Source organism: Panthera tigris (assembly GCF_018350195.1).
Source record: "Panthera tigris isolate Pti1 chromosome A3 unlocalized genomic scaffold, P.tigris_Pti1_mat1.1 chrA3_random_Un_scaffold_121, whole genome shotgun sequence".
Taxonomy (NCBI): domain Eukaryota; kingdom Metazoa; phylum Chordata; class Mammalia; order Carnivora; family Felidae; genus Panthera; species Panthera tigris.
Window position 1 is genome coordinate 41500 of NW_024962157.1, and position 11293 is coordinate 52792.

Genomic DNA, 11293 nt, shown 5'->3' on the forward strand with positions numbered 1-11293 from the left:
CCGACGCGGGGCTCGAACCCACAGACCGCGAGATTGTGACCTGAGCCGAAGTCGGACGCTTAACCGACTGAGCCACCCAGGTGCCCCAGCCCACACATATTATAAATATTATCCATATATTATCCATTTACACCCGATGAGGCTCCTAGGAAGTATATTCTAGCCTGATCCCAACATGCACATTAGGAAACTATGGAATACTTGAGAGACACATTGAGTTAGGACATATAACTGGTAAAACAAAGAAAAAAAGCTGAATTCAGTTCTGTATCCTCAAAATTAGAACCCTACTTGCATTTCCAGGGAGTTGTGGCTATGGCATTTTTGACTCATTGTTTACAGTTAAGGAGATGACATTGGAGGAGAAAGATAAGCAGTCAACTATCAATAAGGGGTTCTAGATAGGTCTCATTTAAAGAAGGGCCCCAGGTACTGGAATCTTGAAAAAGTGACTTCACTTCCTTGGTGATAGGCTTCAACAGAACTTAGAACTCTGGTAACCAGGTGCCCACATTCTAGAGATGGCCTGCTTTCCAGCTCACTTGCCCAGAGTCACTCTAGAGAACAAAATGTTCTGTTGCTGTATCCCCATTTTCAGGATATGTGGGCTTAAGAAAGCCCAGAGTGAGAAACCTTTATGTCACTGTAGACATCAGCTCAGCCCTCATCTCCGAAGCTGTTGGTCATTTGGCAGGAGGCGCTCACAGGTAACACAAGGTAGCTCAGGGCAGCCCACTGGAGAGCATGCCACAACTCTGATCCTGCCCAGAGCAGGCCTACACCTCTTGCCCCTCGTGTGTGTGTGTGTGTGTGTGTGTGTGTGTGTGTGTGAGAGAGAGAGAGAGAGAGATCAGGGGAGGGGACAGAGGACGAGGGCTATGCCCTTCATGAGCAGAAGCAAGATGTCAGGTGTTGAAAGCCTAGCACATCTCTCATGTTCATACCCCAGGTCTTGGCAGGCAGGAGACGATAATTGCTGGGGACCAAGTTCAACTACCTATATGTTAATTACGAGCCCTAGAGTTTCTTCTGGTTTCCTCCTTGCTGGATGTCTTTACAGCTTCCCCTCTTAGCCTGTACTGTAGAGAACACAATTTCTAATGGGGATGTCCCCTTGTGGCAATGTCCAGGGAGGACCCTAAGGTCTCTTGGCCCGACTACGGGGCACTGTACTTGCAGAGCTTCACCCAAGATATCTTTGAGGAGCTGGTCCATGGCTTCAACTACGGCAGCGCCCTAGATAAGTGTCAGGTGCAGAAGGATACCAAGAATCAGCGCTGCTCTGAGGTAAGAATGGGAAGAGGGTTTTTCACACCCAGGGCCTGCACATAAATATGGGGCCAAACCTGAGGCCCTCACATTGTATTTCCACATGAGCGTCCCACAGGCCCAACCACAAAATAATCTGAATATCCAAACCTCTGCCACCAGCTATGTGGTAAGGTAGGAGGACACTCTTTACATATGTTGGAATGGTAGAGAATGCATGTATTGTGTATGTATTTTATTTTTTATATTTTGATAGAGAACATATTTAATGTTTTTAATTAATCATTTTTATTTATTTATTTATTTTTTACTTTTCATGAGGCCATGAGTATCTTTGCATTTTACTGCTGTTTTATTATTTTACCTACTTGCCCCAGATATCCTGGGTAGCACTCAGCTCCACTGTCCTTGCAGAACTTCTCCAAGCCCTTACATATCATCACACAAAACAGGGTGATTTAACACAAAATTAAGGGTGGGATGAAGCCATTCTATATGTTTCTGTAATGTCTTGTCTCTCAGAACACATTAAATTATTGTAGGCCCACCAAGTCATGAGCTGTGTTCTTATATGTCTTCATAATATTCCATAAAGGAGGTTGTGTGCCACTGTTTCAGCCTTTCAAGTCTGTTGGAACTTGACAGGATTCAATTCTGTTTTCATGTCAACAGTGATGCAGGGAAAATCTTAAGTGTCCTAAAAGAATGTTTTAGGTTGCTAGATCTGCCATAACATGGAAGCACTAATTGGGTGGAAGGACTTTGATGCCTCCTGGCTGAGATACCTGCCTCTGTCTTTTAAGAGTTTCACCCAGGAAATCTTTGATGAGCTGCTCTAAGGATTAAATTCCATCTCCCTTGACAAGCAGCAGGTGCATCAGTCCAGCAACAACATCAAGTGCTGGTATAGGGTGAGAACAGGTCCAGATTCATGTCCTTTCTCGGGACCCAGAGATGATCAGGGTAAGCCTGGAACCCAGACTACAATTGACTGGCTCCCTGGGGCCTGCTGAAGAAGGTGGTTTCCCCCAGAAACTTTCTCCCTGTCAGGAACAGACCAAGCCTCATTAGCTTAGAGGAAATGCAGCCCATGCTTTTGACAATTCCCAGGACTAACCTATATGATCTTGAGCAGCATTCGAAATTCTAACCCTCTGTTTTCTCATATCTACAGTAGGGATGTTTACTGATGACTCACTGGCATAATGCTCTTAATATAGGCTATTAAAAGAAGTGCTATTGTTGCTCAGCTAAGAGAATGCTTGGAAGTTACCAATGGTTTATCATTTCCCCCATAAAACCAATTGCAATTTTAAGCCTAGAACCTTATTCTGTGTGGGCACCCGAGTCCCTTCTCTTTCACAAGTTCCCAAAGGGATGGGGGTCTTTGGTCTGAGAACCAGACCCTGATCTTCCTGGTAGTTCATGGTATTGAAGCTGACTACATGCCCCTCCTTGTCTACCCGGTGTTAAAAGGAATCAACCCTGTCCCTGGATGAGGCCTGTACAATGCTGAAGCTCAAGGAAGGCACAATGGAAAATTTTTTACAGTCCCTGCTACAATCACCTTTCCAGGATAGAAACATCTCAAACATCACAACCATTTTCTGCATATACCAGGTGTTCCCCATGGCCCAATTAGTCCTGGGACAGCAGTTCAAAAGGTGAGTGCTTGCCTCATACACAGCACAGGGGGGAGCCTCCCATTTACTACTTGTGTATCTTGGGAATGTCACTGCACCTCTATGAGCTTCACTTTCCTCTTCTGGGAGTGCGGTGGTAAGAGGATGAACCTCACAGTGTCAACTGTAGTAAACTATGGGAGAAAACATGGCATGGGCTTATCTGGTGCCTGACTCTGTAGAAAGGGCTGCTGGACATGCTGAGTATCTTTAGGTTTAATAGTTCTCTCTCTCTCCAGTGAAGAAGCTCTCAACCTCAACCCTCGCAGGCCTGTGGCACTTCTGAATTTAGAAAAGGACATGGAAAGCAGAAGTTGTCCTGTTTGCAAAGGACTTCTGAGATTCTATCTAGCTGGGCTTGGTATTTTTCCTTTATATGGCCAGACTAGGGCTTGCTGGGGGACAGGCAGAGGCACCCATGGCCCACACAGTTATCTGAAAAGTACTGGTTGGGTTAATTCAATCAACAGTATGTGTTAATCACCTAGTAATGCAGGCACTTTTCTAGTCACTAAGATAATTCAGTGAATAAAGTAGACACAATGCCTTGGTGTCAATTCTAGTCAGAGAGTAGGCAATCACTCTACACTCATGTCCTTGGTTCATTATATGTGACATTTTCATGGCGTCCTCTGGGTATGAAAGGATTGTCCCTTATTTGACCATTATGACAGACTACAAGACCAAGTAAGCATACTCATGTTCAGGTCTTCAGGTTCAGTAGGAGGGCCTCCTGCATCCACAGAGCAGCATAAGAGACTTTAGGGGTTGTGGCTGGAGGAGGACTTTCAGAACCATGGAACTCACAGATCTCTTGATTTCCATAGGAGGGCTTATGTTTGGGGGCTTCCTGTGAAGAAGCAAATGAGTCAAAGAGAGCTGTGGATGGGGCCCCAAAACTGGGAAGCAAAGCACAGTCTGGGTTCAGTTGGTGCCTAAGAGACCCATCCCTTCTACTGTTCTATCTGGCTCTGCCTGCTTCTCTCCATATCTACCTCTGCTTACCACAGCAACTAGGGCCAAGAACAGAAGGTGTAGTGAGAAGACTGCTCATAAATCGGCCTCAAACGTAAGCCTTATTACTGGTCTTTACTGAGGATGGCATTGACTATGCCCAAGGCCGTGGTGAGAAGAGTATCAGTGAAAAAACCAGACTCACACAGGTTTTCTGGATGACTAGGCCTTCCACTGCAAAGGCGGGGTTGGAAGTGGGCTGGGCCATCCTCTGGGATCCATAGAGAAATAATGATGCTGTGGGAGTACAGTGTGGAATAAAAGGCCAGGCCTCTGATGCTTCTCCACACATGACTCTACCCAGCACCCTCTCTCCCATCTTGAGTACATGGCCTGACCAGAAATTTCAGGATACCTGGCAGTCTCTGAATTTTACCAGTTTCAAAGTAAAGACAGCCTATGTGGATATGAAGCTGCATGACTGGAACCTGAAGAACCACACCGCCCTTATCCTGGTGCATCAGGAAACTCTGGAGCCCACTGAGGCAGAGTCAGATGGTAAAGGGGATTAAAATCTGGGAAGACTAACTGGGGTGGGGTTCATGGGCTGAATATTGTTTTGAAAGCAATGGTACCTGTCCTGTTTTTGGGAAGGCACCTGGAAAGTCAGTTATGTGGATGAACCTTTCTCTTTATCCTGGTCCAGTGCCAGCCCCAGGGCTCCTTCCAGTTGCAGAGCCAGAAAAGGGGTCTACTATGGAACTAGAGACAGCGCCAGTTATGTTTCAACCATCACCTCAAGCGTCAGAGCCAGCATCACCTCCATCAGCTGTTCCAGAACTGGAACAAGTGCTAACATCTTCTTCAGCATATGTGCCAGGTCCACAGCTACAATCAGCTCAATCATCAGCTTTACTTAGAATTTTAACTCCAGCTCTAAAAATAGAGACAGAGCCAACTCCAGCGCCAGAGCCTTCCTGCCACGGGCATGTGACCCCAAAGAACCAGCTGAATGAGGAGAAGCCCAGCCTCATGGACTTCCCTCCCAAGCTGGTGGCAGAGCAGCTAACGTACATAGATGCGGTAAGAAGCTGGGCTCTCAGGGCAGGACAGGGCAGGGCACTTTCTACATTTTTGCCGTCAGCTAACCCAGACCTGCCTTTCCCTGATGTGGACTACTATAGTCCGGGTCCAAATTTCAGCTCGACCACTTATCAACCATGTTACCCTGCCAAGGTCCTTAAATCAAGCTTTCACTGTCCAGCTGCAAACTGTAGAGATAGGCACTGATAAGAATTGATGCAGAGTTACTGTGTAGATTAAATGAGATAGAACAGCTAGAAAAATGGGTAGGCCCTGGTCCTTCAGGTGGAGGAAGACAGCTCACTGGGTGCAGTCAAGTCCATGGGTCACCCACCCATCTTCCTTGGAGTCTTAACACCCTGTGCACTTATTAGGCATCTGACATGTACATAACTACAAGGGGAAACAGAGAAACCTATGGTTGTAACTGTCATGGGGGAATGTGCATCGAAAGGAGAGTAGGACCAAAGGGAAAAACAGGTGGAGTGGAAAATGCCCCCTTGTGAGGAGTCACATTGAACTGTCATCTAGAGGCTGGGGTTAGCAAGGATGACCAGGGTACAAATTCTCTCCTTCCTTCCCTGCCAGTATTCACTCCTAGGTCTTCCTGTACTTGACTCCCTCAGTGAAAATAGAATGGAATGAAATCCAGGGATTCCAATCAGGCTCAGGCCACATTCTCAGCTTCAGGAACTAAAGCTCTGACCTGGTAACCTCCTACCTAGGACACTAATCCTGAATGTGAAATGGCTGGCTGAACACTCCTACCCTCCCCACCCCATTCTCTAGGAGCTGTTCAAGAAGGTGCTGCCTCATCAGTGCCTGGGCTCCATCTGGTCCAAGCGGAATAAGCCTGGTAATGAGCACCTGGCACCCACAGTCTGTGCTACCGTCACCCAATTTAACAGTGTGGTCAACTGTGTCATCACCACCTGCCTTGGAAACCCAAGAATGATAGCCCAGGACAGGGCCATGGTGGTGGAGCACTGGATAAAGGTGGCCAAGGTATTTTATGGGAGGCCAAGATGAGTCACTCTTCTGAGCCTTGGAAACTGATATTTCCTTTATCAATTCTCAGGGTTGGAGTCCCTAGTCTAAGCCCTAGGGTCTGCACAGTCCCTAGGCTCTTCCCTCCAGGGACATGCTGACCTTTACTTGCATGTCCCAATGGTGGAACGCTCAGTTCCTACCTGGCTCCTTCCTTGGAATGAGCTAAAATCTTCCCTCTCCCCAGCAGTGTTACTCTTTGGGTCTTATATGTGCCCTTCTGCAGGCACCTGGATATCTGTCATCTTGGAGGGAAAATTTAAACTGAGGGAGACTGATACTTTAGAGCAAATAGGACTCCTGCTACCCACATGACCACTCATTCTCTTCCCTCCCCAGGCCTGTCAAATCATGCGGAACTACTCTTCACTGCATGCCATCCTCTCTGCTCTGCAGAGTGCCTCAATTTACTCTCTGAAGAAGACATGGGAGAAAGTTTCCAGGTGAGTATGCCTCTCTCCATAGAAGGATCAGGGTGGATGAGGGATTTCCCATATGCACATCTTTTCCCCCTCAGTAACTGGGACCCTCCTGGGAGGCAGCAAACCCTGGCAATAGAACCTGGGCTGGTGTACAGGTCTATAACCCACCCTGGAGAATAGTCCACCCTGACTCCAGCTACAGAAATATTTTTTCTTAAATATCACGCACTGAGTTGACCCAAATTAAATATTATCAAGCGCTTACTTTACAGCAACAAAACTCTCTGCCCAATTGAAACCACACCTGACTGAAACAGAGTTGCTCAATTAATATGGAAATGGTGGCACTGGATGACTCACATGAGAGCTCCCTCCATGTCCTACAAACACCTTAGTTCTCAGAGGAATCCAGAGAAAACCCTAATACTGGCAGTTTGACTTTTTGGAGTACTCAAATAAGAGGGACTTACATTCAAGCCACATGATTCCTATAATTTTTTCTGCCATTTTTTCCTCTATTCAGGAAGAGCTTTCAAAAATTTAAAAAGCTGTGCACTGAAGATAACCCACAGAGAAGGGAACTGTTCCTGAAGGTATCATGGGAGGAGGAGGTTTGGGAAGAGAGAGGGTGGGGCCTGAGGGAACAGGGTCCTGAGTGGATGAAGAAAGACTGCTGTGTAGGGGAATGATCTGAAGCATTCCTTGGGGAGGTGAAGCCTTTGGTATGAATATGGTTACAGTTTGGGGTGAAGATTCCATTGGGGGTGGAGCAAGAAGGTGCTGTTCAACCAGATGCTATAGACACCCTGTCTCTCCATATTAACAGCTAGTCCAGATGGGGACCTGTATACAGCTTGAGAGCCCAGAGGACAGCCCTCTGCTCAGTAGTGGGGTTGGGATGGGTGGAGGGAAACAATAATGATAGTAATAGGACACTGAGTCCTCAGAAGACCATGTGATGTAGGTGGTGTTCTCACTTTTCTCAATGAGAAAACAAGCTCAGGAAGGCCAGGCTGCAAGTTCAAGGTCACACATGGAGTGAATGTTGGAGCTGAGATTGTGCTAGAATCACTCACAGCATGTTTAAGGATAATGTAGCATTGGTACCAGCTGACTTGGGTCAGATGTCCAGGGTCTCAAGTCAAAGATGGTGGGGGGGGGGGGGAGTGGACTGAGGATATTATGGTCTCAATGAACTTGTCCTTGCCCCTGCAGGAGCGGCCATCTAAATGGGCCACCCTGATGATGAGCCGCCAGAGAGCCCAGAAAAGGCTGCAGAAGAAGGTGAGTGTTCCTGGGGAATAGAGCCTCCAGAGTGAGAGGAGAAGGGCTCCTCTCTGACAGCTGGAGGCCTCCAGATCAAGACAGGTGGACCTTTCTACTCCAGCTCCTCCTCTTGTTGCCACAGCTTCCAAAACTCTTATTTTAAAGTGACTGGGAGGAGGGTCTATCCAGCTGGATGCAGAATGGATTTGTGGGTGGAGAGGGGCCTAGGACTACATACAATTTGATTTTCTAAAAGCAGGCCCTGGTGGTGATTAGGAGAAGTCTGATGTCCTTGGAGGGTGAGGGTAAGGGGGAATTGAGAGGCGGCTGCTAGGGATCCTAGGCTGCTCCATGTGAGAACCTGGGGTGGACCAGGAGGCTGAAGCATTTTCAAGGGAGGGTCCCTGTGTGCACCTGAGAGCAGGGACTCATCCCACCCCTACTCTAATGACACAGGGTGTTGTCCCCTTCCTTGGCACTTTCCTCACTGACATGGTGATGCTGGACACTGCAATGGAGGACTATCTGAAGGTGAGTGAACCTCTAGATTGTGTAGGAGGGCCCAGAATCCTGAGGTTTGGGAGTGGAGAACCCCTGTAATGAGTCCTGAGACCTCAGTACTTGGCAAACCTCCCCTCATGAGAGCTTCACAGCTACCCCTGTGAGCTAGAGTTTCTCATCTCAGTGATGAGTGAAGGGAGTTTGCACTTATGACACTGGTCCTGGTGCCCAAGACTGTCTGAATGCAAAGCTGCATGAAGTTTGTCTGAGTTGACCTCAGCCTCTCCCTCTCAGGCTGCTTATGGGGGGAGAGCAAAGTCAGGCACCTCCACATCGGCAAGCACTTACATAGCCTAACAGCCCCCTCCCCCCAGAGGTTTCAGCCTCCCCTTCTGTCATCAGAGAGGGTTGTGCTATAAGGTGCTTGACTGTCCACCCCATGTCCTCCTTTCTCTGGACCCCAGAGCCTGGCTTATATCCCAGTCCTGTTATCTGTGTATGGACAGTCTTCTAGTGTGTCCTGGCACGAGAACAACATGAGAAAGGATGTGTATAAGGAACAAGCAATAACAAGGGGCTCTTTCTGATGGACTTTGGCTATTTGCTTTCTAGGGCGATGAGATCAACCATAAGAAAAAAACTAAGGTGAGCATTTGTGGCACTTCCTATTAGGGAAGTGTAGGGGAGTGGATACCAGAGATGCCCCTGGGAAGAATATTTCTTGGCTTCATCCCCTCCATCACACATTTACTGGAATAGTTTGATAATGAAAAAGTGTAAGACCCATCCATCTGGTAAGTGAAGTCAGGGGAGTGGCATCAGGGATAACTTCCTGCAGGAGGAGGGGCTATTTATACTCACCTCTGCGAACAGGTTGAGACTGGATGAATTTATCAGGGAAGGAAGGCTGCCACATGTGCAAAGACCTAGGACTGGTCCCCTATCCCACTGCTCAACCCACCCAGGCTCTGTGTGCATCCTGTTCTTCTCTTGGCCTAGGAATACGAAGTAATGAAAGAGATCATGCTCCTCCAGGTGGCTGCAGATAACTACACTCTAGAACCGAAGGAGCAGTTTAGAGCCTGGTTCCAGGCTGTGGAGCGACTCAGTGAGGATGAGAGGTGAGGCCCATCAGGAGCTGAGCAAAGGCGTGGACTCTTTCTGGTGGCCACTCTAGGGATCCTGCATCCATGGCTCCCTGGGCAGCCTCAAGCCTTGTTTCCTGGTGATCACTGGAACACCAGATTCCAGCTACTGGGAAAACACTGGGAGAGACACCTGAATTGTAGCTCCTGGTCGACTCACAGGTGTCATTCTCTCTTTAGCTACATCCTGTCCTGCCAGCTGGAGCCCCAATCCTAACTGACCAGTGGAACTCAAGAACAAGAAGAATTGGCCACAATCAAGCTCAGGACTGAGTGAATGTCCAGTGATAGTGCAACCTTTCCTCAGCAGCTTGGACACTTGCTGTGATGAATCCCATCTCCTTGACACTTTTTCCTCCCATCTATTTACCTACTTGGAGTGGCAATATTTATCTTAAATAGTAAAAGCTAGATTTGAATATTATTATATTAAAGCCTTCTTTCTTTTATAGCCCAGGAGTTTGGTTTGGTTCTATTACTTCCTACAGCAACTTAAATGGTGTACAGACTCTCATATTCTTTCTTGAACTAAGAAATCTTACAGAGTCATCAGCTATTGTATGTGGGAGGAAGGAGAAGAGCCAGCCCTCCTCCCAAATTCCTCTTAGAGAACAGGTTAATTTCAGTATAATGAATTTGGGTAAAAAAGAAGAGACAGCCCCTCAGAATTACTGAGATTTAGAGGTTGAAGTTACTTTCACAGGAATGGCAGCAACCATTGAAATTAGATGTCCTTAAGTGTAACAATTTCCAGGACTACTACCTGCCCCAGGACAGTGGCTGCTTTCTACACTTTAAAGGAAAAGGTTTGTTTCCTGCTTCTTTTATTGAGGTGTTGTTTTTTCTTTTGGAGTTTTTTTTTTTTTTTTTTTACCAAATATTTGAAACTTTAAGTTTTCTAGTTCAAACTCTGGAATTGCATTAGCCAAAAACATGTAAAGAGGTCAAACCCTACATGTGGAAAGGATAAGGACAGGAGAAGGTAATTTGCAAATTGACTAAGGGCAGGCAGGACTTTCCATTTTCATTCTTCCTCTAGGGGCTCCATGTTAACACTTTACCTAGATTTAAATCCTCCAGGGATCCCTTTCAATGACCTCTGAATCCCCTCCTCTGCTTGTTTTGTATTTGGGGGAAAGATGTGTGATGTACTTTTATGGCCACAGCTGCTGAACATGGTCCCATAAACATCTATGCTAAGAGCTAGGATGTCTAGCATTCCTGCATTTCCTTATGCAGCTTTTTTTTTACATTAGTTAACATACAGTGTAGTCTTGGTTTCAGGAGTAAAACCCAGTGAATCATCTCTTACATTTGATACCCAGTGCTCATCCTGAAAAGTGCCTGCCTTAATGCCCATCACTGATTTAACTCACCTTCAAACCTACTGTCACCCTTAACCCTCAGTTTGTTCTTTGTATTTAAGAGTCTCTTATGGTTTGCCTACCTCTCTGTTTTTATCTTATTTTTCCTTCCCTTCCCCTATGTTCATCTGTTAAGTTTCTCAAATTCCACATATGAGTGAAATCATATAATATCTGTCTTTCTCTGACTGACTTATTTTGCTTAACATAATACCCTCCATTTCCATCTATATTGTTGCAAATGACAATACTTCATTCTTTTTCATTGCCAAGTAGAATTCTATTGTGTGTGTCTGTATGTGTGTGTGTCCCACATCTTTTTGTTTTAATGTTTATTTTTGAGAGACAGAGTGTGAGTGGGGGAAGGGCAGAGAGAGAGGGAGACACAGAACATGAAGCAGACCCCAGGCTCTGAATTGTCAGGACAGAGCCCGATGTGGAGCTCCAACTTACAAACCGTGAGATCATGATCTGAGCCAAAAGTGGGAGTTTAACCAACTGAGCCACCCAGGCGCCCATTTTACATTAGTACATCTTCTTAATCCATTCATCAGTTGATG

The 11293-nt window shown here is 46.5% G+C and overlaps 1 protein-coding gene across 2 annotated transcripts; it reads left to right on the forward strand.

Moving 5' to 3' along the window:
• Positions 1 to 479: 479 nt before the first annotated feature.
• LOC122236212 (ral guanine nucleotide dissociation stimulator-like) lies at positions 480 to 9820 on the forward strand. 2 transcript variants are annotated; one of them, XM_042977103.1, is made up of 13 exons: positions 480 to 707; positions 1180 to 1287; positions 2746 to 2933; positions 4270 to 4463; positions 4612 to 4988; positions 5778 to 5993; positions 6375 to 6478; positions 6981 to 7050; positions 7673 to 7741; positions 8180 to 8254; positions 8837 to 8869; positions 9224 to 9345; positions 9550 to 9820. In XM_042977103.1, exons 1-13 carry the CDS (start codon positions 522 to 524, stop codon positions 9584 to 9586), a joined length of 1779 nt encoding a protein of 592 aa, XP_042833037.1. In that variant the 5' UTR covers positions 480 to 521; the 3' UTR covers positions 9587 to 9820. The 2 variants fall into 2 exon arrangements, with proteins under 2 accessions (XP_042833037.1, XP_042833038.1); XM_042977104.1 differs by having other exon boundaries at positions 629 to 717.
• Positions 9821 to 11293: the final 1473 nt, after the last annotated feature.